The 25,088-nt window shown below is 53.8% G+C and overlaps 9 protein-coding genes across 9 annotated transcripts; 4 read left to right on the plus strand and 5 right to left on the minus strand.

The window, feature by feature from the left end:
• Positions 1 to 314: 314 nt before the first annotated feature.
• DACRYDRAFT_84603 (mitochondrial ATP synthase) lies at positions 315 to 2,757 on the minus strand. The gene is made up of 9 exons (XM_040776690.1): positions 2,705 to 2,757; positions 2,618 to 2,650; positions 2,522 to 2,561; positions 2,139 to 2,470; positions 1,617 to 2,063; positions 1,490 to 1,565; positions 926 to 1,440; positions 726 to 872; positions 315 to 668 (listed from the first exon to the last, which is right to left on the minus strand). The coding sequence occupies exons 2-5, from the start codon at positions 2,648 to 2,650 to the stop codon at positions 1,944 to 1,946; spliced, it is 525 nt and encodes a 174-aa protein (XP_040624516.1). The 5' UTR covers positions 2,705 to 2,757; the 3' UTR covers positions 315 to 668; positions 726 to 872; positions 926 to 1,440; positions 1,490 to 1,565; positions 1,617 to 1,943.
• A 579-nt stretch (positions 2,758 to 3,336) lies between these two features.
• DACRYDRAFT_71936 (aldehyde dehydrogenase) lies at positions 3,337 to 5,350 on the plus strand. Its single transcript, XM_040775956.1, has 7 exons — positions 3,337 to 3,459; positions 3,527 to 3,647; positions 3,723 to 3,915; positions 3,966 to 4,192; positions 4,252 to 4,705; positions 4,759 to 4,889; positions 4,945 to 5,350. The coding sequence occupies exons 1-7, from the start codon at positions 3,367 to 3,369 to the stop codon at positions 5,214 to 5,216; spliced, it is 1,491 nt and encodes a 496-aa protein (XP_040624517.1). The 5' UTR covers positions 3,337 to 3,366; the 3' UTR covers positions 5,217 to 5,350.
• Positions 5,351 to 6,104: 754 nt separating this feature from the next.
• Positions 6,105 to 7,538, plus strand: DACRYDRAFT_24997 (ALDH-like protein; the record flags this gene model as incomplete). Its single annotated transcript, XM_040773955.1, has 6 exons — positions 6,105 to 6,164; positions 6,215 to 6,335; positions 6,383 to 6,575; positions 6,629 to 6,855; positions 6,914 to 7,367; positions 7,416 to 7,538. Coding segments are annotated over exons 1-6 (1,136 nt in total), but the record flags the coding sequence as incomplete, so codon positions are not given.
• Positions 7,539 to 8,098: 560 nt separating this feature from the next.
• Positions 8,099 to 9,098, plus strand: DACRYDRAFT_97049 (snare-like protein; the record flags this gene model as incomplete). The annotated part of the gene is made up of 4 exons (XM_040777419.1): positions 8,099 to 8,227; positions 8,287 to 8,470; positions 8,524 to 8,749; positions 8,868 to 9,098. 4 exons carry the CDS (start codon positions 8,099 to 8,101, stop codon positions 9,019 to 9,021), a joined length of 693 nt encoding a protein of 230 aa, XP_040624519.1. The 3' UTR covers positions 9,022 to 9,098.
• Positions 9,099 to 9,373: 275 nt separating this feature from the next.
• Positions 9,374 to 10,167, plus strand: DACRYDRAFT_24998 (uncharacterized protein). The gene is made up of 4 exons (XM_040773956.1): positions 9,374 to 9,521; positions 9,577 to 9,647; positions 9,700 to 9,740; positions 9,792 to 10,167. The coding sequence occupies exons 1-4, from the start codon at positions 9,447 to 9,449 to the stop codon at positions 10,028 to 10,030; spliced, it is 426 nt and encodes a 141-aa protein (XP_040624520.1). The 5' UTR covers positions 9,374 to 9,446; the 3' UTR covers positions 10,031 to 10,167.
• Positions 10,168 to 10,211: 44 nt separating this feature from the next.
• On the minus strand, positions 10,212 to 13,567 carry DACRYDRAFT_102322 (uncharacterized protein; the record flags this gene model as incomplete). The annotated part of the gene is made up of 4 exons (XM_040767625.1): positions 13,437 to 13,567; positions 12,990 to 13,380; positions 12,872 to 12,942; positions 10,212 to 12,818 (listed from the first exon to the last, which is right to left on the minus strand). Exons 1-4 carry the CDS (start codon positions 13,494 to 13,496, stop codon positions 10,212 to 10,214), a joined length of 3,129 nt encoding a protein of 1,042 aa, XP_040624521.1. The 5' UTR covers positions 13,497 to 13,567.
• Positions 13,568 to 13,797: 230 nt separating this feature from the next.
• On the minus strand, positions 13,798 to 15,172 carry DACRYDRAFT_24999 (mitochondrial carrier). Its single transcript, XM_040773957.1, has 4 exons — positions 15,059 to 15,172; positions 14,860 to 15,010; positions 14,751 to 14,803; positions 13,798 to 14,699 (listed from the first exon to the last, which is right to left on the minus strand). Exons 2-4 carry the CDS (start codon positions 14,941 to 14,943, stop codon positions 13,850 to 13,852), a joined length of 987 nt encoding a protein of 328 aa, XP_040624522.1. The 5' UTR covers positions 14,944 to 15,010; positions 15,059 to 15,172; the 3' UTR covers positions 13,798 to 13,849.
• Positions 15,173 to 15,263: 91 nt separating this feature from the next.
• DACRYDRAFT_25000 (uncharacterized protein) lies at positions 15,264 to 16,015 on the minus strand. Its single transcript, XM_040773958.1, has one exon. The coding sequence runs from the start codon at positions 15,740 to 15,742 to the stop codon at positions 15,533 to 15,535; it is 210 nt and encodes a 69-aa protein (XP_040624523.1). The 5' UTR covers positions 15,743 to 16,015; the 3' UTR covers positions 15,264 to 15,532.
• Positions 16,016 to 17,730: 1,715 nt separating this feature from the next.
• DACRYDRAFT_119293 (uncharacterized protein) lies at positions 17,731 to 20,652 on the minus strand (the record flags this gene model as incomplete). Its single annotated transcript, XM_040770758.1, has 3 exons — positions 17,731 to 18,841; positions 18,894 to 20,108; positions 20,157 to 20,652. The coding sequence occupies 3 exons, from the start codon at positions 20,650 to 20,652 to the stop codon at positions 18,693 to 18,695; spliced, it is 1,860 nt and encodes a 619-aa protein (XP_040624524.1). The 3' UTR covers positions 17,731 to 18,692.
• Between the last annotated feature and the right edge of the window lie 4,436 nt (positions 20,653 to 25,088).

Raw genomic sequence — 25,088 nt, forward strand, 5'->3', positions numbered from 1 at the left:
GTTTGCAACGCGACTCCTTCTCGAAGAGGAAATCACGAGCGCGCGTTTGTTCTGCCTCCGGAATATCGTGTGCGCCGCACAAGGGCCATCAGGCGCACAACACCAGCATCCTCGCACACATACCCGGTTACTCCTCCTTGACTCATCACATCCTCGCACATCCCACGCTCACCCCTCGCTGGCCAATTTCCCCTCTTTTCACTACTTCTTTCTCATCGTCCCTGTCCGCAACTAATACGTTGTCAATTCTCTCACAACCGGTAGCGAGAGAGAATGTCCGTGTTCTCCTCACACCCACCGTCTTTCATCTCCGATTATGGATCTCAATCAATGTATGACAGCGCTTTGTCTACCACATCGGGGACCACAGCGATGGGACACAGCTTCCAGATCATCAACCCAAATCCGGCTCTCTCCTCCCTTCCACCTCGCTCGCGCACCTCAGTAGGCTCAGGCTCACCCACCTCTCAGCGCGCAAGCATGCAGAGCATCAGTGAAGAAAATCCAAACCTAAATACCAGGTTTGTGGCCAATGGGAAGGGACCGAAGACGAAGGAGAGGGAGGCGAGGTTGAGTAGACAATTTGAGGAGGAGATCGAGAGGGAGGTTCAGCGTAGAGCGGGTCCGGGAGAGGTGTGGAACGCGCTCCTCCTTACGGCCAAAGGAAGGTACATCATACCCCGAGTGCTTGTCTGCTTAATATGCTGACGGAAGATCATGATAAGAGAGAAGACGTTCAAAGTCATACAATACACATTGAAGGTCTACCTCCTTACGCACTCTCGCACCCTCGGAACCGTCCTGGCAAAGAGCCGCGGGAACGCACTGCAGGACAGTATGCAACATACTATCTCCTCCCTGTCCCTCTTTCGGTGAGTCACCTCAGTCCATGAGTCGTGATGAAAACCATCTCACCTTGATGCAGGAAGATAACAGTCATGTTCGCCTGGTTGTCTCCGCTAACGCAGATCCTTAACCCCCCTTCCCTGCCCTTCAACACCACTTTGTCGGTGACGCCGTTCGGCTCCGCGCCCCCAGCGAAGCCCATGGCACCGTCAATCCTGCAAAAGCTGCTCCGCGCGCCCCCACCCGTCCTGCTTTCCCTGCTCCAGTCCTTCTCGGATGACATCTACGTCCTCTCCCTCCTCCGCATCATGCCACAGCGCGTTGGTAAGCGTGCGGAACGACTGGCTAATTGGTGTTGGTTCTTCAGCACCCTCGCCCAGCTTGTCGAGAACGGTGCGGAGCTCACGATGGTCCGCCAGCTGGTGAAGGAAGTACAATCAAAGATCTATGAGTCAGAACTCGAAGGACGGGATCTGGAGAAAGAGGGGTGTGGGGATATCGAAGAGGGAGAGAGGGAGCTCGATAGGCTGCAGCGCCAGCTGGCGTCGATCGATCGACAGAGGATGAAGCTGTTCATGGATCTGATTTACGTTTGTGAGTGACTGCTGTTGGACGGTGGAGGCACGTGCTAATGCTTGTGAAGCATATGAGGTGTTCAACTTGAAAACCTATAGGCAGCCTGTCTTGGCCACAACGGGGCTCATCGCCGGTGTGCTTAGGTATGTCATCATTCTACATACACTTCACGTGAGGCTAAACGTTCACCCTAGCACATCCCGTCTGTATGAGACGCACAAGCAAGATCTGCTCAAAAGGGCAGCGGCCGACCCATTCTAACGCCGAAATAAGGTGATCTTTCTTGCTTATCTTTCCTCTTGGTTATCGTACCTTTATCTGGTCTCAACTGTATAGCATCCGCAAGTCGTCGCTGTGCACATCGGTGTTCCTAACGCTGGTGATGCGTATGTCCATCTGTATCTTTGTAGATACCCACTGCAATCTATTCTGTTTCGCATTGAAAACACGATACAGCAGGGATACATTATTGTGGTTATAGTTTTTCCCGGCGAGGGTGCAAGGTTCCACCTTTGGCCCGCTTACATCAGTGAGAGGTTCCCGAACTTCTCCTTGTACCCGGGTACGGTGAATTTGCCCTTGCTGAACATGGTCTTGAGGGCCTTTTCGACCTCCGGCCGGGCCGCGAGGACGTCATCGACCTGTGAGTGGATGTCATAAGCACCGTAACCAAAATGCTTCTCAAAGATGACAAGAACGGAACGAGAAAGACGTACAGTGACATCCTCAAATGGCCTTGCCTCCTCAATGTTTGCAAGTGTCTTCTTCAACTTACCCACCTCCTGATCAACGTTCTTCTCCGTCGCCTGGGCGCTCTCGACTGCCTTCCCCTCAAAGCTCTCGATGCTCTTGATCCACGCACCAGTATCCACCTCCTTGGGCTTGAAGTCACGCATGATCTTCTCGCACTCGTCCACGACGGCTTTGTTACGCAGCACAGCGCGGTAGTGCGCAAAGTCGACGGTGGTAGGTTGGGAAGAGAGAGCGGCATGCACGCGCTGTGCCTCGTATGCGCGCTTACGGAATTCTTGCAGAGCGGCCACGGTCTCTGTAGGTCGTATTAGTAGTGCAGACGAGAATGATGAAGGAAGACACTGACCCTTGCCAAGGTTCAGAGAGCCGTAAATGCGTGTCCAGTCCTACGACGGCAATCAGAACCACTTCCTCTGTTCCTCCTCATGCAAATTGAACATACGAGGGCCGCAGCGGCAACAGCTTTGGTAGCCATCTGGATATCAACATGAGTATTGTTATTCAATAAAATAATGGAGTATATGCTCACTGTGTTGCACGTCTGTAAAGGTGGATGTCGAGAGACGGACTATAGTACTGTCCTTTGAGCCGTCCTTCCCAGAGAGAGGCAACGACAGCTTCCGTTGGCTCCCGATTCCGAGTGGCAGTGCTTATTTCTCCGAATGCTTAGGGGGTGGTCCGAGCGTTCCATCAATGCCTCCGCTAAAAAGAAGTGCGGGGGTTATCCTAATGGGATCCGGAAGATCGGGCTGAAGAGGGCGTTACCACATCCCGGCGCGTGATCTTGTGTCAGGGCTCTTCCTCATTCGCCCCCACAAACAGGATAAACTTGGGCCTGACATACATTCACAGCGGAGTGGCCGCTCCGTTGCCGGAACGTCAGGGGCAGGCGATCGGTCTACAACTCTTCATTCTCACCACAATATTGTCGGGGTAAACATTCAGCCTGGATACTGCTGCCCACCCAGCCTCGGGAATTCGGCTCAACTTTACATTACGCTTTGTGATGCCTGGGAACTGACTTGAAATGTTGCCAAAGGGGAACACCAAGGGATCAAGCGCTGGCAGGTCGAGGGAAAGGGGGTATAAAGCATACGGCACCGCGGACGTGCTTGAGTGACTGCACGACCATTACTCACCCCCTTCCCCTCCTGCTGCCCCATTCGCATCAACTTCTTCGCTAGACTTCTAATGGCTTCTGCTGGTACTAACGGCACCAATGGTGTCAGCGGGCATGCCCCGCTGCCCGCGTACAAGGAGACGCCCATTGACGAGATCCCCCAGGTACGCCTTATTCGGCTCCGTGCTCAACAGAAGGACGCTAATCACGGCATTCTCCGCTCGTCTCCAGATTCATGCCGATCTTGTCAAGTCATTCCGGACAGCGATCATGTGGCCGCTCGCGAAGCGCAAGGAACAGCTTGCCGCGATGGCCAACATGATGAAGGAAAATGCGGACGCATGGTCCAGAGGTGAGTCACTTGTCCCATTGCCCCTCGTCCCGTGGCTGCGATCATTGCGATATTTCTCTAACTAGTATTTTTCAGCGATCTATGCCGATCTGGGGAAACCCGAACTTCAGGCTCAATTATTCGAGATTGCCATCTCTAACCAGGCCGTCAATGCCATTCACGAGCTCGAAGAGTGGACCGCACCGATCAAGCCTGACGTGCATGAACGTCACTCGGAATGGCAGCCCACAGTATACAAAATCCCATTCGGCGTGGTGCTGATCATTTCGTACGTTACCTTTCTATGTGTGTACTGCGACATGTTGAATTGTTACGCAGGCCCTGGAACTACCCCCTCACCTTGACGATGCAGCCGCTCGTCGCTGCTCTTGCTGCCGGCAACTGTGTGGTGCTCAAACCATCCGAGTTGGCGCCAAATGTAAGCGCACTCATGGCTGAGCTAGTACCCAAGTACTTCGATCCACGTGTCGTTCGTCTCGTAAATGGTGGCGTGAAGGAGACGACGCGCCTGCTGGAGCTCAAATGGGACCGGATCTTCTACACTGGTACATCCTCTCTCCTTGTTTGGTGAGTATGCTTACTGACTTCGATCGTTTGCGTACAGGAAACGGCACCGTCGGGCGTATCATCGCACAGGCGGCCGCAAAACATCTCACACCTGTCACACTCGAGCTCGGGGGCAAGTCCCCAGTGGTCATCGATCCCGAAGGGCTTGATTTCACTCTAGTAGCCAAGCGGATCCTACACGGCAAACTCGCGAATGCCGGGCAGACGTGTGTTGCGCCCGACTACATCCTCTGTCCTGAGGCGTCGCAAAAGCCGCTGATGCAAGCGATGACGGCCGCGATGAGCGAGTTCTTTGAGGAGACAGGGGGCAAGGCGCTCAACAACCGGCATTATGGGAGAATCGTGAATAAGCGTCATTTCAAACGCATAAAGAACCTTGTCGATAAGAGCAAGGGTGAAGTCGTATTTGGTGAGAAGCAAACGGATCCCGAACGATATGCTATGGAACCGCTTGTCATCAAGACGACTGGTGATGACGATCTCATGGGAGAGTGCGTGGATTTTCGCTCAGTCTCCTTTCGGAAATGCTGACCCTGCTGTTTAGGGAGATCTTTGGTCCCGTGTTCCCGTTGATCACGATCAAGGATGTGGATGATGCGATCAACTTTATTGAGGACCGCGACCATCCTCTCAGTCTGTATGTCTTCACCAAGAGCGAGGAGACGAAGCAGAAATGTGAGTCGCGCGGATCTCCAATCTCTAAAAGTGCGAAGGCTGACCCTATGTACAGTCGTTTCTCGGACACGATCTGGCGGCATCGTCTTCAACGATACCATGGAACAGCTGGCTGTGGGTCTTCCCTTCGGTGGCATAGGCGAGTCCGGGATGGGCTACACCGTCGGCCGCGCCGGTTTCGAGTCGATGATGCACCTGCGTGCCAGCGTTGACATCCCATACGAGCACGAGGAGGCAGTCTCCCTCCGTTATCCCCCATATACGCAGGAGAAGGTTGACATTGCGAGGATGATCGCCCAGCCCCATGTTCCGGAAGTAGCTCTCTAGGGGGTAGTCTTCATGATTGTATTCGGGCAAGCGGTATCCACGGCGTGTGTGATGGTCCAGAAGGGTGGATGTATGCGAATCGACTATCTCCTTATCTAGAGCAGGTGTACTTGTCGGTGTCTTTAGCAACAATGGGAATCTACTTTTTGCTTATAACAGCACATCGAACCTCGGCAAACTGTTCAGTAGTAATGTGAGAAAAAGGGTTGACAGGACTACACACACTTGACCCTTTAATGACCGGGGCCCCACAACCGAGGCTTACGGAGCTGTTCTTGCATCAGATTTGTACTCTGATACATTTCCTTATGCCTGACGAATTATGAGGGATAACTTCTTTGTGAATTCCTAAATCGTTCAAGTGTTCGGTCTGAATCAGATTATTACTCCGAGGGAGGGGTGAATCGGTTCCGAATGATTCGGCGTACCATGCCCGTGGAGAACGAGCGAGAGGGCGGTGGTGTCTTCATCGGGGTAAACCTGGTTCGCTTGAGATCTTTGCGCTCGGTTTCCAGCCTGAAGACCCGGCCGCAAGCACCATCCGGCGCCCGCGTTAGCTCCAAATTCGATGTATGCACTGGGCGAGTTGGTTGATCGGTTGCCGTGCAGTCAGCATCAATGCCCGCAATGAGCACTGGACCCATCTACCATTGATTACGGTACACTCCTATCTCTCACGGCTCTGATGGAAGCATGGCTCTAGAACTCCGGGAGTCCGCAGCGTGACAACATCACCAGCTCGTGAAGGGCGCATGCGCTGGCCATTGCCATCAATAGCAGTATGTAATTTCCGAAGAATATATACAGATTGCTCACTCTCCATCTACTAGCGCTGTGTCCCTCTTTCGCTTTGTGCCTCTAGATATGTCTGCAAACCTGCATAAGAACGGGGTGAATGGCTTCTCCGACCTGAAGTTCCAGCACACCCCCATGGAGGATATACCCAAGGTGTGTATGTCTGGGGGTGGGGTCTAATCAGGAGATGATGGTGTCCGTAGATTCATGCTGGCCTTGTCGACTCCTTCGACTCCGGCATCATGTACCCAATCGCTAAGCGCAAGCGTGAACTCGCCGCTCTTGCGCGTATGCTGAGCGAAAACGAGGACCGATGGGCTGCAGGTGTGTCAAACTTTCATGGGCTGTCCGAAGACTAAAGTCTCAAATAGCAATCACGGCTGATGTGCATAAGCCACACTACCAGTCCCTCCTCTACGAGGTCGTCATTGTGAATTCCGCCCTTGCCGTGATCGACCAGCTCGATGAGTGGACGCAACCAGTGGTACCGAAAGTCAGTGATCACTTCCGCAGCTATAACCCAGTACTGTATCCGACGCCGAAGGGAGTTATCCTGCTCATTGCGTGCGTGTTTTCTTCGCAACGACCACGATTCATGGCGTTGATTTGTCGTCTAGACCCTGGAACTATCCAGTCACTCTTACGCTCTACAACGTGATCTCGGTTCTTGCAGCGGGCAACTGCGTGATCATCAAGCCATCTGAACTGGCACCCACCGTCGCTGCCTTGATGGCGGAGCTCGTGCCGAAGTATCTTGATCCAGCGGTTGCCAGGGTCGTTAACGGAGGTGTCAAAGAGACGACCCGACTGCTCGAGCTGAGGTTCGATCATATCTTCTATACCGGTGGGTGTTCGCTCTTCAATGGCGGAGGTTGTTTGCCGTTCTGACCCACTGCCAAAAGGGAACGGGACGGTTGGCAGGATCGTAGCTGCCGCCGCAGCCAGACATTTAACACCCTTAACACTGGAGCTCGGCGGGAAGTCTCCCGTTGTTATCGACACGAATGACTTCGATCCTCTTCTCGTCGCCCGGCGGATTTTGTGGGGGAAACTCATGAACGCGGGCCAGACCTGCGTTGCACCAGATTACATCCTTTGCCCGGAATCGGCCCAACCGGCGCTGCTTGAAGCGATGGGCTTGGTACTCAAGGAGTTCTTCCCGGATACGAATGGTCAGCCGTTCCACCATAAAGACTTCGGACGGCTCGTCAACGAAAGACATTTCAATCGGGTTCAAAAGCTTATTGAGCGCAGCCATGGAGAAGCAGTGTTCGGAAAGAAGCAGAGCGATCCGACGACCTATGCTGTGCATCCACTTGTGATCAAAACTGATGGAGAGGATAGTCTAATGAGCGAGTGAGTCAACATCTGCTAGTGCAATGTATTTGACTCACCAAGCGTCAGGGAGCTCTTTGCCCCTGTGCTGCCGTTGATTTCGATCAAAGATACGGACGATGCCATCAAGTTTATCAATGCGCGTGATCATCCACTTGCACTATATGTCTTCACCCAGTCACAGGAAGTTAAGGACAAGTGTAAGTTCGAGCATTCTCCGTGTAAGAGGCATCCACTCAAGCCAGTAGTCAAAGCTCGGACTCGATCCGGCTCTTTGATATTCAACGACACGTGGGAACAGCTCACGGTCGAGATACCGCTCGGTGGTTTCGGAGAATCGGGATGTAAGTTGACCAGTTAGGGCGGATATCATGTTGCTTAATATCTGCGTCAGATGGCGCATCCGTTGGCAAATTCGGTTTTGACCAGTTCACCCACTTCAGAGCCTCTATGGATGTACCGGCAGAGGATGAAGTGAAGCTCCAGCTGAGGTACCCTCCGTACACGCCAGAGAAAGTTGCAACCGTAAAAGAACTTACGCGTCCAGCGGTTCCAGACATTTACTAGAGTCTTGTTGTCACAATTGTCTTGGGTTTTTCATATGTACTGCATTAGAACACACGTCATGCTATAACAATACGTCGCCGTATACAGCCATTTTCAGAGTATCATTCACAGCAGTTATAAAAAGCTTGAGATGCTGGTGGGGAGCCGTCATCGAGAGAAGCACTGGATCCGAGCAGGTTAACGTTATGAAGAAAGCGCTGACTGCTCAACATATTTCTCCGAAGCGCTATTCTCCTGGCGGAGGCAAACGCGCCCGTGATGAAGTCCCAACGTGGACCGCGACCGTTCCTTACACTGTGAATAAATCTCAAATGGTGAGCATACAATTAAGGACCGTAAACAATTTCTGATTCAACGTTGTGCATGTTAACAGGCCAACCTCACACTATATTCTGTGTCGGCAGCGCTGATACTCGACACGGACGGCAACCGCATTCTAGCGAAGTACTACAAGCCTCCGCATGGTGGGCTGCCGACAGGCACACGATCACTCCACAACCTGAAGGAGCAAAGAGCGTTTGAAAAGGGTCTGTTTGACAAGACGAAGAAGGCAGGAGGTGGGCAAACTGCTGGGTGTGGAATTCGAGCTTCAGTGCTCATGATCAAACAGGCGACGTGATCCTTTACGATACCTACCTTGTCACCTACCGTCACTCCCTCGACCTGATCTTCTACTTCCTCGCCCTGCCTTCTGAAAATGAGCTTATGGTATCAACTGGACTGCAGACGTTCTTTGACGCAACACAGTTGTTATTGAGGCATTCTGTGGAGAAGAGAACGTTGTTGGAGAACTTGGATCTTGTGTTGCTGGGGTTGGACGAGACGGTTGACGATGGGTGAGTTCTGTCGCCACTTTTCTTTTTCCTGTCTCTCGCGTCCAAGAGCGAGGCGTATGGGGTTGTTCCTATTCGTACTCTCGAACTTTTGCGATCTAATGCTTATTGACATTTGTAGGATCATCCTGGAAACTGACCCGGCAACGATCGCAGGACGTGTTTCGCGACCGAAGGCAGACACGACCGACATCGTTCTGAATGAGCAAACCCTGCTTTATGCCTACAACAGGGTTAAGGAAGGTGTCCAGCAGCGTATTTCTGCTGCCCTATAGTATTCTGTACAGTACACCCGTTGTTCCCCGCATCACAGGCAGATAGGGTGCCCAGATAATCCTCATGCATTGCATTCCTCCCTGTCCAGGTCAGCATCTTGGTCAGCTGTGGTCCTTTTTCTAACAAGCGCTCCGCAAAAATGCGATCCGCAAGTAGACGCCGAGTGCTGAGTGGACAATCAGTTGGCGGCGGAGAAGGTGCGGAGCGGGCATGCTGGTTCAGGGTACCGCCTCCGACACGTTGAGCCCGGTCACCGACAACTCCTCTCCTGTTTTCCCCGGCCCGAGGACCTTCGGCTTTCGCCAGCCAGCCTCACTACTTCAACTTTTCTCTCGTCCCTCATATAAGCAGTTTCAGTCGCTTGACCACTCCATCAACGACCCTCTCTTCTCCACCACCACATCCTCAAACACCTCTCAAAGCCATGTCCGTCGCTGGTGACAAACGCAGGAGGGATGCAGAGGAGGCGCTCTGGCTGCAGACGAAGGGTGGTCTTTTGGTGTGCTCTGTTCAGTTCGGAATGTGGAGGACTCTGATTGACGTTTGACGTCTAGGGCGGTCTGCGGTGGACGGGATACGGTCTCTTTGCTGTGACCATCGCTAACTTCACCATTCCGGTGTTCAGGTACGACTAAGATTCTCTCCTTTCATCAATTGGTAGCTGATAGTCCTCGCAGGAGGCAAACTCTCGCCATCAAGGGTTTCTTGGTTACCTGTTGTATGTATATGCAAAGCCAAATCTATACGAAGTGATCTGACGCATGTGCAGCCACCATCTTCGGTCTCGTCGTGGGCGCCGAGACTTACCTGCAAGGGTATGAACAAAAGCAGCGCGCAGAGGAGAACGAGCTCCGCCGTCAGGCACGGTACGAGCTAGCTAAGAGGGGGATGATCGCCACCGAGACCAACATTGCCAAGTGGAGGGAGGAGCAAAAGCAGGCTCTTGTTGACGGCGGCAAGATCCCCGAGGGAATCATCCCCACTGTGGCTGCCGGGAAGACCTCATAATAGGCACCATTACGTCGGTGGCCCATTCTTCATGCATCGGTCACTGTGTACAATATCGCGGATGGTAATATTACATTCAGCATTGTCCATACATATTGTGTTTCTATTGTGGTGCCATTCTGCCTTGTCAATCAAAACACTACTCTTTGCATTACCTCATCACAACGGTCTCGAATATGATCTAACGATAACTGTTCGCCGGGGTGACGGCAGGGAGAGGTCGACCGCCAGGTTGCGGGTATGTTTGTGGCCACTGCTGAGGTGGTTGAGACGGCAGACTAGGAGGTTGCGGAGGAGGACCGGGAAAATATGACTGCGGGGCACCTGGGTGAGGCACGAACTGAGGGGGTGACGCCTGTGGTGGCGAACTGACAGGGAAGGGGCCTCCTTGAGCAGGAGGGTGACTATATCCCGGAGCAGGTGGCGGAGGACCCAGCGGGTGACCACGGCGATAACTCATTGACGGTGGCAGTTGGGTGTGGTTAGGAGAGGGTGGTTGATACGCGGGCTGAGGTGGCGGGCCGGGAGGAGCTCCAGGTGGTGTTGGATGACTGCCAGGGGGAGGAGGAGGAGGTAAGGGTGGCCGAGTAGGAGGCGGTCCCATAGGCGGCGTAGCATAGTTAGACCCAGGCGATGGTCCGTGAGGCGGCGTGCCGTAAGGGGGCCCATGCGGAGGTGTGCCATTCACGTAACCTTGATGCGTCTGGATAGGTGGTGCTGTGCTCGCAGGAGGTGCTCCATACAACGGCCTGGGCGGGGTAGGGAAGCTCGGTGGAGGGGCGGGTGGTTGTGGAGTGAAAGGCATCTGTGGGGGCGGATTATGCGGTGGAAAACTGTGGTTGGGTGGGGGCCCAGGTGGGAAAGTCAGCGGGGGAGGAGGGCCAGATGGGAAACTATGCTGAGGGGGTGGGATGGAAGGCGGATAGTTTGGTTGAGGATGTGAGTTGGCTGGGAACCCTTGTTGAGGTGGGGGACCATGTTGGGGAGGCGGATAGGGAGGATAGTTTGGCACCCCGGTCATCGGTCGGCTTGGTCCTTGATTTGGTGGAACAAGGGGCTGCCACGGCGGATGCGCTTGGTTCGGAGACGCCAGAGGCGGTGAAGGGAACGGTACAGATGGCGCAGGAGGCTGCTGGTAGGCAGGTCCTGGAGGCAGAGAATGTGGGGGCCCGGGTGGGTAGGAAACTGGCGGAGCCTGTAACGGATACTGCTGCTGCTGGGGTTGTGTGGGTGGAGAATGCTGCATCGGCGGTGGAGGTGCGAACTGTTGCTGCATGGGTGGTGGTGCCTGTGCCTGTGGTGGAGTAACATACTGTTGTGCCTGTTGCGGGGGCCCATATTGAGGCACTGGGGCCGGAGCAGGCGGCATTTGTGGGGTCATACCAGCAGAGGGAACAGAAGGCGTACTGTTGTTGTGCGTTGGCATCGGCGGCCTTTGCTGGGGATGATACTGCACACTCATGGGTGCGGCCGCTGGCGGGGGCGGGAGCGAACTCGCGCGATGAGGCGAAGGCTTTGGCGTTACCGGCGACGTCAAATGAGCTTGGGAACCAACGTCCGGCTCTGTCGGTCTGACATGGCCTGAATACGCGGTGTTTGGAGATGTCGGCAAAGGTGCGGACAAAGGTGCGGACAGACTTGGAGGAAAGTGAGGCGAGATTTGAGGGCCCTGGGGGGGCTGGGGATAACCGTTCTGCGAGTTCTGCAACTGCTGGGGATTCAACGGAAGCGGCCTGGCAGAAGTGGCACGGGGAGGTGAAGGGACAGGTTGTGGCAAATGAGGCGGGGAGTGTCTAAACGTTCCCTGCTGCGATTGACTAGCCTGGGGAAGAGGAGTAGGTAGAGGCGGTCGAAGACCACTATTCTGGGGTGGAGGAAGAGACATAGGCAGCGGCTGCGCAGGAGGTGTATGCTGAGCGGACGGAGGCAGCTGCTGGTATGCATATGGCTGAGGAGACGGGTTCGGCCTCGGTGGCGGGGCACCAGGGGTCGGGAAGGGGATCCCTGTAGCAGCTGGAAACTGCAACGAACTTGCTTCACCAATACTGGCTGGCGATATTGAGGATGTTGGAGTTGAACCCCGCGAGATCGTCTGGCCAGGTGGGTAAGATGCCTGAGGTAGTTGAAGACCACCGGTAGGCTGAGGAATATTCCAGAGATCAGGGGCAAAAAGGCCGGTCTGCTGTACAGGAGGAGCAGCCCCCATGCTAAACGACTGGCTATGTGGGCGAGGGAGAGGGCTCCGTCGCAAGTTGCTACCACTCGGTACGGATGTCGCCAGTGAGAGGCTCGATAGAGAGTCTGTCAGACTATTGGTCGAGTCGTAGCTTGATAAAGATGCCATGGAGGTCCGTTGGAGGTGATGAGAGGAGAGACTCTGGGAGCCAGAAATGTCAAACATCGACATGGGCCGCTGTCCCCTAATAGGCATGGTATCCGGTCGTCGCTGATCGAGCATAGAACCACCGAACTCGTCGTACTCTTCCAATGCGGGGTTGCGGCTGGATCCAGGCAGTGGCAGGCCACCGTCTGATTGTCCCATTTGCTCATACGGTGCTTTGTAGAGCTCAATCGAGGCTAAGGAACCAGATTGGCGCAGGTTCCGTATGCTCAGAGCATCCGATGCAATTCTCTGTCGTCCAGACAGGTCGGTACCCGTTCCTGCAGAAATAGACGCTCGACCTCCAGCTCGCAACGAGGTAGGTACGTCGGCAGGATTCACGTTCGCCGTGCTAACGGCCTCAAGAACCGGTTCCGCAGCTTTCTTCTTCTTCGGTTGGGGTTTCTCCTGATGACATCAGTTAGCTTCACTAAAGCATAGGACAATGAACAGCGACACACGTTCAGCCAATAGGTCATCTCCAGATAGACCTCCCCTTGATACCGATCTTTGCTGTAGATGGTGTACCATTCTGTCTCTCGTAAATAACCACGTGATGCCAGAGCGTTCATGACGTACCATCTGACTCTCCTTGGGACAGTACGCCCTCCAATTCCACCGTCCCTTCTCCGATGAATTCCGGCTCTCGTGGATCGTCCGCGTATATCTGAATGCGGAGTGACTTGCCACCTTTAATCTTAGGCACTTTGTCTTTTTCTTCCTCCTTTTCCTTTCCTTTCTTCGGCGTAGCATCTTTTGGCGGAGGGGCAGGCGCATCCTCGTCCTCCTTCGATTTGCTCTTAGCAAGCAGGTCATCGACGTCTTCCAATACCGGAAAGCGGAGCTCCTCATCCCACTCTGGGTGCTGCCCTCCTCGCTTGACAGCTTTGGTACGCTTGATGGTTCCATTCATAGTCACAGTACAGTATGGATCTTGCTTGCCGATATGCCTTTTGTTGGGCAGGTTTCTCTATCCATTGTACTCATGTTAGACGCCGTCAACGCGTCAGGGGCATGCTCACATACCGCTTTGAGCACAACAACAATGAGCGTCCCAAGCTCTCTCTCTGTCGCTGCGGACGCCATGTTGGGTGCTCGTGCTGGTCGCTGATCGAGTACTTGCTTGAACTTCTTTGAATATATCCCGAAAGAGACACGACTGAAGGATGGTCGATACCGACACAGCCAGGTGGTCAGGAGGACGGGTGTCAGCCAAGACAGCGCCAAGGGCGAGATCAGCGCCCAAACCCGAAAGTGAAAGGAGTGATATGATGGACACTGCCACCTTTCAACACCCCTCTCTTGTCACGTTTCAACGCGTCTAACATTTACATATTTCGCAGCAATTTATTTATTTTTGCGCAGCGTAAGAAAATCTGGGTATTAGGTAAAGTATTAGGTATCGTATTGTACAGAATCAGAGCAGAAATCGTGAAAAGCTACCTCTTGTCTCCACGTGCCGACTTCAGCGCCCGCAGCACAACCTCATAGGACCACATCGTGATCGCGCTGTTCGGCGCAGCCTTGATCAAACTCACACCGAGCCCTCTATACAGCCCTCGTATTCCCTCCCGCTGCACAATCGTTCGCATCCCCTCATACACAGCGATGTCTTTCTGCAAGTACTTCTCCCGCGTTGGGCCCTGCACCTGTAGGCGCTTCCGGATCAGGTCGAGCGGGAAGACGCCTGTCTTCGCAACGGTGCTCGCGAAACCGCCTGCCACGGCTGACTCGTATCCGGAAAACGAGAGAGCACCGGCCTCGTTGTGTCGTGTCAGGAAAGCACGTGTTGGCTCATATGTCGCGAAGAACAAGCCCATGTATGGGATAACTTGCCCCACGCCGGCTGTTACACCCCTGAAGAAGCCGGGTACGCCTTCCTTCGCGTAGATAGTTCGTACGGCATTGGCAAGGGAGGTATAAATGCGCAAGTCTCCACTGCCTTGAGCAGCAAACCGCGTTCGTAGAAGATCAAACGGATATGTCACGAATGCCGCGACCGCTCCTGCCGCGCCGCCAGCCACGAAGTCTTGTGCCGAACGATTTATTCCAAGGCCAGTTAGCGAGAGATGTATCGTTCGGTAAGTGTAAAATTGCGCGGCACCGTAGGTCAGGTAAAGTAGTTCGGCAGGGATGTTGCCTTTCCAGAGGCCGGTGATGCCTTCTTCACGGAGTATGGTTGCCGTTGTCTGGACGAGGCCTCGATATACAGGTAATGTGGTATCCGAGCGTGCGTGTGACTGTAGTTGTAGTCGAATTTTGACGACATCCAGAGGTGCTATTACGAATCTAGTCAGAGAGTCAGAATACGAATACCGCTAATCCATCAGCGTGACACACCGTGTTGTCACTCCCGATACTGATCCAGCAACTACCAAATCCCAATTTGAGCTCTATATACAATACATCATTTAGATTCATCACACGGGCATTAAACGTATAAACTCACAGTGTCGGCATTTTCTTTTCCAGCTGCTCGAGGCATTACCCGTGCCGCAATCCAGACGATCCTCGCACAGAAGCGCAACGTCATAAGGGGCCTAGTTCGGAGCCGAGGTGCGAAAGCCCGACGCGAACGCAAGGGATACATAGACGCAGCTCTTTCTGCAACGATCAGTTTTCACCAGGAAACAGAAAGCGTCGCTTCCTATCTGATTCACCAGTAGCATCGATGTCACTTGCGTGTACGACATGATGTACTCTCTCATGTGGAAGGCGCATTCTGCGGGGGACTGGTGACTATATGCTGAAGCAAGCAACGTCCTCATTGAGGGAGTTGGCCTCGATTTGGGTCTTCGGGCATATTGGACTGTATGATCAATCAAGGCAGCATTCCCGTGCTCGAGGACTCGCCTTGTTTTTGACTAGTTCGATAATAGCGCTATCCCAGGTTGGCCCACGACCGTCTTTACTCGTCAGTCGCATGTACGGCGACTTGTGCGATTGGTCCACTGGTGTGCGCCTGCTCGCGCGAGAGACAACATCAGAGGACCACTGGCACGCTGCAACAGCACCTCTCAGCGACCTCTTGTCATCAATACGGAATATGTATGAGACACACTCTACCCTTTGGCAGTTTTTCGCCAGCTCCAGTTTGCGCACAACCATACTTTATGGATGTGTCACCACCCGCCTTGGCCGCCCTTGGAACGATCCGTTTTCGGAGCTATCAGCCGAGCATCAGGTGTCTGGCTTGTGGAACTCCGTTCCTTGTATCTCTTTTGTTCTCTTATCGATGCAGTGGAGCGCTTATCAGACACATTATTGACAGACGGGGCATTTCCATTTAGGGCACCATTATCGCTCCACATCAGCACATTCCGATAGACCATGGATAGCCAACTGGGATCAGGGCCAACTGAATTTTTGACAAAGAAACTACTCGTTATCCTGATGTCGACTATTACGACATACCTATAATTCCCGAAACGGATGAGGTCCTTGTCGACCCTGAACTGTTCCCTGGAGCGTTTCACGTAAGAAGATGGCTTCCACGAGGACCTATGCCCCCCTGTTGGTGCCTCAATTTCTGTCACCGCAAACTCCTGGTGTCTGGGTATCGTTGTTCCCCTCCTTTCTTTGTTGATTGGAGTCTGACACTGCGCCACAGGAACACAGTCGGGATGTTGCTCTTAGCATTCCTGAAATAGCAATCTACCCTCGGACCCCGCGGATCACCCTTGTCCTCGATGCGTTCTTGGATAGTAGGAGCGGCACGGTACATCAGCCAGAAAACGAAGGAACAGGGAAGGAACCTCATTCTACTGGACAAGCTGCCCTTCACGTGGACACCAGTCGCCACAAGACCGTGTCACGGAAGAAATGAGCACAATCTGCTTACGTGTCCAATATATGCGCTTTCAGAATATGGCAGCACTTGATCACTTGCCATTCCAGGAAGACGTGGAAGAGCTGTTGCCTCCCCACCTTCTCGTGGTACACGAGTATCAGAGAAAGTGGTAAAATGTCTCGGAAGATTGGCCAAAAGGGTCCGACCCTCCTGCTTCGAACTTCTCATGCATATTAAGTGATGCCGGTGTCCTACCTAAGTTTTGCCTTGGCCGCGGACTGCCAGGTTTGGAAGAGAGCCGCCGGAGCGGTACCGGTGTTCCTCTACGAAGAAGAAGTCCTTCTTTTGTTACGTAGCCTGGAAGAGGTTAAAGTCTGTAACTCCTCCGAAGAACAGGTAAGCTGACGCTGCTTCTCAGGATGTGACACAACAACGCACTCCAGATTCGCCGAGAACGCTCTTGTTGTCGAGCTAGAATTAATGGGCGGCTTGACCGATGGTGCTCCGCCGATCTCCACAGCTCATGAACGCATGTCTCGGATTGCAAAAGGGTGCTGGTCACATATGGTTTGCTTCGATTCACCTACTTTCGATCGGTTCCCGATTTACACCAGTCATCGGTCATCTTCGAAGATATCATATAAAAGAACCGCGAACGTTTGCGCAGTCCCGTTCACGTGTTCGGCATCCTGAATACGGCACGAAGGATTGTTCCCCAGGCTCGGCGCAAGGCCATACCGAAACTTAAGACCCTCGAAATTTGTTCCTGTCCGAACCCTCGACACTATGACCCTTGATACTCCCAATTTTCCATTATAGCCTGATCATGGCCAGCCTTCGGAGTGATTGAACACGGACACTGATGTATAGGAACAAGGATCCTACATGAGCGGGCCAAGCCCTTTATTCAAATCGTCCCCTCGTTCCAAATCCACGGGTTAACAGCTCTAACCCCGGTCCAGCACCGCCAGCACACTCGGCGAGAATCCCGATGTCCTAAAACACATTTCCAGCAAATGAGCTACGTATCCGAAGTCGCCACATGCAGGGGCATAGACAGCGTACGTACTGTGCCGTACAGGAGCACGGCGCATTGTGCCGAACTGCCGATTCCTCCCATCGGCGGTGTTTGTCGCCAGGACGGAGGCTCCTTCTAATGCACACAAAGCCGGCTTCCGCTGTGGATCCGCCGCCGGCTCTCTCCATTCTCCCGGATATCGATGCTGTGAAAGCTTTCCCCGCGGATTCGGTCTGCGCTCAGCTTTCGTTAGTATCATGTTTTGGGCATGGATTAATGACCCAGGCCGAGATTCTGGTGGGACGGCATAGCGGAAACTTTGCACAGGCGTGCCACGCACGGTCAGACGGCACCTGCTCCATGTCCGCCTCACCGCGTATGTGGCGCCATATGGCCCTCCACCCCTTACATGCGGTCGGGGGGTCGGTTGGTAAAGAAGCCTGTCATATCGGAAGACAACATGTTGAATTTTATGAGTCTCATGTACAAATACACTACACACAATGGGTTGAGTCCTTTTCTTTGGGGTTGTGACAACAGCGGATAACAACATGCGACATGCAACAAGCAACAGGAGAACATGAAAGGATAAAGAATGCAAAGAATGAGTATACCAGAAGGAAAACACTCGGGTAACGTCAATGACAGGGGGTGTGAAATGAACCGCGTGCTGAGGGAATCTGGGCGTTTCATGAAAGGAAGGAAGTTGGAGGGAGACACGATGTATTTGGTTTTCTGATTTCTGAATGTTCGTTCAGTCTTCGGCTTTTTTTTTTTTCGGTTTCGGCTGTCGACAAGAACCCCAAGAAAAAGAAGAAATAGGGGGAACATAACGTTCGTTCCTTCGTTTCGTTGAAGGAGAAGGGCCGGGTAAGCAGATGTGGGCGGAAAGGGAAAGTCGCGCGGAGGAGCGGAACGGCTGCTTTCCTGAAGATTTCAGGGCCCGCCGATGAACGCGCTCCGCACAGTGTGTTCGACTTCCGTACCAGCCGGGCTGGGAATGCGGATGCGAGCGGGGAGCGGGGCAAGGTACAGGGGCAGGGCGGGCAGAGCCTGACGGATATCCGGTATCATATGTCATGGGGTATGCCGAGTTTTGGTTTGGTCGGGTCAAGTCAGGTCAGGTCAGGTCCTGGTCGGGCTTGCTGGGTCTGGTCAACGGACCGCTGGCACCGGTCGAGTTTCAGTTCTGCCGGACTCGAATTTTGGTTTTGGGTTTGGTGTAGGGTTTGGGTGAGGGTGAGGGTAACGGATCCGTGTGCAAGTCGAAGACAGTGGTGTGGGCCAAGGAAGATGTAGCCCGGACATACGTGAAATGAAAATGAAGCCAATCCAAATGAAGAAGTTGAAAGTGAAAGTAAAATGAAGAAGAAAGTCGATCAGTAGTGCTACAGGAGGTGTGTGCCATATCCATTCGGGCCAGGTCATGGTATCGTGTTCCGCGGTATCTTGTTTATGCATGCATGGTTGGGCGTCAGGCAAGTTCGAGCAACACCCGCCTCGCGCGCTCGAACCGTTCCTCACTGACGAAAACGTTCGCCGTGCGGAGGGTGCTCGTATACAGGTGGTTAATCTTCGCGCAAAGCAGGGCGTCAGAGATGCGCGTAGCGAGGCCAACTTTGTCTGTTCCTGGGTTAGCATATATGAGGGAGGGGGGATAAGGAGGAGAACGCACCAAGTCCGAAAGCTGAGAAGTCGATCTGCAGGCACCTCAGCGGTCCGTGCAGAGCCTCAAAACCTTGTTCCGCCAACTCCTCTCCCTCCAGATCATGTTCCCTCTCCTGGCCATGGTCCGAGCCCATTCCCAGCTCTAAGCCTAAACTGTCCTCTCCCTCCTCGCTCTCCTCGAACCTCTCCAGCTCTCCGGCACTCATGACCATCTCCCTTTCTCCCTGCTCGAACAAGCGTGCGAGCACCCTTGTGCTAGCGGTTAGAGAGGTAGCTCCTCGCGTGCGAATGAAGGAGAAGAATGGAAGGGCTAGGATAGCAGGGTGTGTAGGCTGTGGCGCAGAGGCTGACCGGGCTCGTGTGCGAGCATTGGAGGGCGAAGGACGAGGAATCGGTTCGGGGGAAGTGCGAGGCGGGGTCATTGGCAGGCGGAGCGGAGGGTGCGGTATCGAGCTCATAGAGGGTGTGGGAGAGTGACAAGGCGCAGAGAGGGAAGACGAGTCCCTTGACGAGTGCGAAGAAGCGGAGCCGTCAGAGTCGTACTCGTTCTCAAGCTCTAGTTCGAGCTCGAGTGAGTGGTCGCTCGCTGAGCTGCCGCCCGAACCACTCGAACTGCTCTCTTCGCTCAGTTCCTCCTCGGCCATCATATCATCCAGATCACGCTCGTCATCACGTCCCTCAAGATTGGCAGAAGACCGCTGCCGCCGATGGCGCCGGCCCTTGCGTCCCGAATCGAGGAGGATCTCGTGTGGGTCTGCAACCAGTCGGAGGACCTTGATGAGCCACTGCGGGTAATGCTCCTCTGCCAAACCGACGCAGGCAATACTTCCCCTGATTGGGTTGACGTAGTATTCTGGTCCTTTGATGGTGGCAACCGAAGGGCAGGAAGATGCTGCTGGGCTTGAGAGGCTGGAAAGGTCTGGTCCTTCCACAGGAGACGCTGGAATCAGGTCGAACGCCGCATTCAACGAGAGTGGGGGAACGAGGACATCCTCCCCCTGCTCTGATGTCCAACCACCCTGCCCACCAACAGAAGTCAAGTATGGGGAGGCCCCATGCTCATCGTATATGCCGAACCCCTCCCGTCGGAGTCGACCAACGACGTCGGGTAGGAGGGCAGACTTGACCAGGACGAAGTCTGCACTGTGGGAGGAGACGAAGAGGATGGGTATGCCTGCAGAGGAGAGACAGGAAGAGATCTGATGCATACGTGTACCGCCATCTGCGTGTTCGTCAGTGACTTCTCATGTTAGGCATAGATCGAGCGTACCCTCGTCATCATGCGTATCCACTTGGAGGACGCTCCACCGCTTGGAAGAGTACTCGATCGGCTTCCACCCCGGTTTGGGGAGATGCTGTGGGTCCCTTGCTAGCCTATGCTCCTTCTTCGCCATCCTAATTAGCCTTGTGCGGCGAATAACTTCCGGGTCAGCATATATGCTGAGCTCGAGCTCGTTCGCCACAATAGCGAGGAACTCTGTGCGTGCGAGGGAAGTAAGGAGGTTCTTCATGATGCGTACGCAGACCTCGCCCTGTACTGCCCGCTGACGAGGGATGTTGACGAGCGATAGCGTGGTGGGGAGGATGGTCAGCGTTGTCTGGTTCTCGGAGACGTTGAGGGTGGATATGCTCGGTGAGCGGGAGTGGGGGTAGGGGTAGGAGAAGGGGGAACGGAGGGAGTCCGGCCTTGAGTGGGAGGGGCCTGATGGACTTGGAGGAGGAGAGAGGTAGGGGTAGGCGAATGCGTACTGACGTTCTGAGGACATGACTGTGCTTGTGTGTTGGTGAGAGGGTATCGGATGGGGTATCGAGCTTTATACAAGATGGATGTATGCAAGAAGACAGCGTCGGGCAGTGTGCTCGCAGTAAGCTGGTCGGTGACTGAGAAGGGAGGGGGAGGGGGTGCACACTGACGGCGAGATGGTGGTAAGGAGGAAGGGAGGAGGAGGGGAGGGAGGGATGGCTGATTGAAATAGAGACAGAGACAGACCAAGGAAGGCCAAGGGGGTGGTTGGGTGTATGCGCCGTGCCCGTATGTGTGACTGTCCCGGTATAGAAATGTCTCCCGGCAGAGGCTCTCCCTGTGAAAGGAAGGGAGAAGCGGCAGCAAGGAGAGGTCTCTCCATCAATGACTGCCCACAGACAAACCACACACAACACACCATCGCAAGAGGTGCACAAGTCTCACCTACAAATACTTTCGGGGTCCCATCAAGCCCAAAACTGGTCGACCCCTACTCATCCCCTCCCTTCCTACTTAGGACTGCCGACACCCTAATCCCACCCACCCGACGCTCTTCCAAATACGGCCAGACCGCCGATCGGATCCGACCTCGCCCCTTCTTTTCCCTCCTTTCCCTCCCTTCCACCCTTCTTCTCACCACTCCCTTCCAATGCAACCAACCATGCCATCTCTCCTACTCACCCATGCTGATATTCACGAATCGCAACATACTCCGCCTTCCTCTGCAAGTATGTAATATACACGTACATCAAATACACACGCTCTCTCGCGTATCACATCCCATACCCACCTCATGCACCTACCCCTCCATACATGTACCATCCCATAAACTAATATCAATCCAAACAGACCGTGCTCGATTATCCCAAAAGAACAGAATGCTTCACACCCTCATCATCCTTCACTTCACCGGTATCCGGCTCCCAGCCCGAACGGAAGCACCCGTCCAGCTTCCCTATCATATTAATTCCCTCCCGGTCCAACTTCTCCATACAGACCGCACGCCTAAATGCTAAGCATACGTAAACTCCCGGCGCAACCTGCCAAACTCCGATCCATCTTCTCCGCAGGAACCCGCTTTTCACACGCCTCTATCAGTTTTGCTGTGCTGTGCTTTTTTCCATTGACGATCAGAGTGGACAATGGGTCCATACAGTTCATGCTGCGCACTGGGCCTTCCATTCCTTACCTCTGCGGGCGCAGGGTCCTCGGTCGGGATGTATGAATGTATACAGTTGACAGGGAAGGGCTGAATAAATTACGTGGCTACATCCCTGGCCCCGGGCCGACGCTCTTCACCTTACAGTCCAACCAAGCCCAAACCTCCCACGCACAAAGCATCAGCAAAGCCCAAGCCCAAGTCAGACGTGGAAACGGACGTGGGTCGACTTGGGACTCCTGAGTCTCGCCAGACCCACAGGAGCAAACCAGGAGCAGGAGACGTGGAAGTCGGAGTCTGCTGACTTCCAACGGCGGGCACTTTCTACTCGCTTTCCTTTCTCTCTCTGTACCCTCAACTGTGGGCTAGGGGCTAGCGCCGGTGCCGGGGGGAGACGCACCCCGCGTGCCGGTGACACGAGCGTGCGATTACTGATGATGACGCTCCTGATAATGCTCATGACGCCACCTCTCTGCATGACGCTACATCGCGTCAGTGTCAGCGCTGGCACACGTGTACCGCGCGTTCCTCGCCCGCGAGCTCGTTGAATCGCACGATAAACGCTTGCCCCACATGCGAACAAAAGAACATGCATAGCGAACACCAACACGGTGAATCGAACACATTAATCATGTTCTGACAATATACCGAGTAGGGAAAGTCGGTGCCTGACCCGGGGTTGCCAGCAACCAGCGGCCGGCTCGGTCACCCATCATCACGCAAGATCTAGAACTCCTAAGGCTAGGTGTTGATCAGAAGTTGGTGAGATGCTGGCAGCTGTAGGATCGCCCGCTCCGGGATCGTGGGTATTCTAGCTGGCCCAGGCCAGCTCCCAGCCCGCGGTAACCAGTAATACCCGTATTCATGCCGCGAACGTGCCGACACACCACCCGATTCTGTAGCATCGTACACAAAATACCGCTCGCGTTTTACTTGCTTTGCCAGCTTCAGGGCGGTTCTTGCGGCCTCTTGGAGCTGCAGCGGATAGCTTATTCAAGTAATTCAAGCATCTGTTCTTGGATCCCCTGATCACTGCCAAGGCGGTGTTAACACGTCGTATTCGCCTCCCTTGGGAAGGACCAGACCAGGGCACAGCATGGGAAGTTGAAGGGTTCGTCGTCCTCATCTATATATTACCCCTTTCAGTGTGGGGTGATGGCTAGGCGCTCGTCGATATTGGATCACTCAGCGCCCGTGCTGACTAAGCGTGAAGGAGAGGATGTCCGAGTAGTCGGCCGTTGTCTATAGCACAACTTGAGCACCGGCCCGTATGTATGCCCGGTATGCTATTAGGAGACGGGCAGCACCCGGCCAGCGCCCTAGGAGGCAGTCGTACGATGAGGAAACGAGGTCCAGGAGTACCTGAGTTGTTACTAGGCTGCGGCGTTTGAATGTGCATGATGAGGGGTATGTAATATAACGTGGTACCTTTCAGGTTGGCTTGCCGAATTTGGTACGGATGGGGTTGGCCAGCTGCATCCTCTTTCTTTCATGGAGCGAGCGAGGGTGGACGTTCTAGCTCAGTGCGCCTTTCACTCCTCTTTCTTCTCGAGCCTCTTTTCCGACCGCAGTGTGCTCGAGGACAGCACGTCACTTGTCGCCAACCTTGTGTTCTAATTTGGGATGTGACTGGTCTCGCATTTCCTATTCACGATTCAATTGCAATAATTGCGCGATGGTTACTGATGAGAAAAAGGCGTCTCTGGCCGACCTCATCGTTCCGCGCAGTCGGTCGGGTCCATCAACAGTTCGTTCCAGGATCGAAAACAGGGCATTTCGCACTCCGCTCGGACACTCTTTCCGAGCTTCAAATTCGGACTGTGGGAATCCGCTCAGTCAGCATTTTCGCTGGGGATCTTGATCCTCATCGTTGATTCCTGCTGATCCTTGGCTGTAATGTCATGCTTCTCACAATGCTTTATCCGATGGGAGATCTGAAAGATCTGCCGCGAGGAGCACTGGATCGCCGCTTCGCTCCTTCTTGGATTCTGTGGCAACCGTTCGCAGGCGGCGGATCAGCCGCTGTCCACCGCCGGTCCTCGTTTATTGTTCGACCTGTCCGCGAGCTCGAGATTTGCAAAGTGTGAAGAGCGAGCTCAGTGATGTGTGTCATGTGACATGATGATTGTCGCCGCTTGTGCCGAGTATCCTTGGGAACCCTCAAGCAGTGTCTGGGCCACAAGGTCACGCCATACATATGTGCCAGGGCATGACCATGCCGAGTCCAATGGTGACGAAGATGGGGTGCCACAACCACACCGGGCGGTCATTGGGCACGCTGTAATTTGCGGGGTAGATGCCCAGAACTATGGAGAGCCTAAGAGGACAGCTCCCCTCAACAAAGCTCTAAGAGGACAGCACCCTGTGGTAGACCCATAGACCCAAGCAGTGGTCTCCGTATCAAATATATATATTTGAATCAAGTAAGCAAAATATGGAGCGGAGAATGAAAATACTACCTACCGTTGAGGAGACCGGCTATTGCTTTGACATGACATCTGATCTTAGGTAAGCTAACAATGGATTTGAAAGACATTGTCAGTGAGATGTCTTTGTGTCTCTCAATAACCTCATGTGTGCTGAAGACAAGCAATGATATTGCTACACATAAGGACAGAGTATCTACCATGACCTCACCATGACCTCATGCCAATACTCAATCCTTCTTCAAACTGTTGATGGTGTTGATCAACACTGTATAAGGGTGTCAGGGCACTGCCTGTTACCACCCCTGGCCACCCATTTCACCCTAGGAGCAATGAAACAACAAGCTCCTGGAACTTCCTGTGCTGGTAACTGCCTTAGGACAATGGCAGTGGCCATACAAGACATTGTGCAGAGGACACCACAAGACTGCTGTGTCCAGACACTTGGGGTGAGACATAGCAGTGCCAAAGGCCCCTACTGGGAGTAGTGGGATGCAAGATGACACTTGTAGGAGTCTCCACAATTTATTGGAAAGGTTTGGGAGGCCTAGGGGTGTTGCTAGGACATCTATCTGACACTTGTAGGAGTCCCCAGAATTTACCTGGACTTTTGGGCTTCTGGTGAACACCTACAAGGTATATAAACAGTAGTACAGTGATGCTGTATCCCTCAGATTTGATCTCTGAGGAAACTCCTTAGTCTACAAGCAGTTTATAAGTCATCTCATCATCTTGAACCCCCTTCTACACACACCTGAACACCCTGCTCTCAGAAACCTGCCTTGACTCCACAACTCTTGCCACACTTTTCAGCTATCTATAACCAACTTATAACACCCCCTTGGACCCCCCAGTGTCCCCCTTGGACCCCCC

Source organism: Dacryopinax primogenitus (assembly GCF_000292625.1).
Source record: "Dacryopinax primogenitus strain DJM-731 SS1 chromosome Unknown DACRYscaffold_22, whole genome shotgun sequence".
Lineage (NCBI taxonomy): Eukaryota > Fungi > Basidiomycota > Dacrymycetes > Dacrymycetales > Dacrymycetaceae > Dacryopinax > Dacryopinax primogenitus.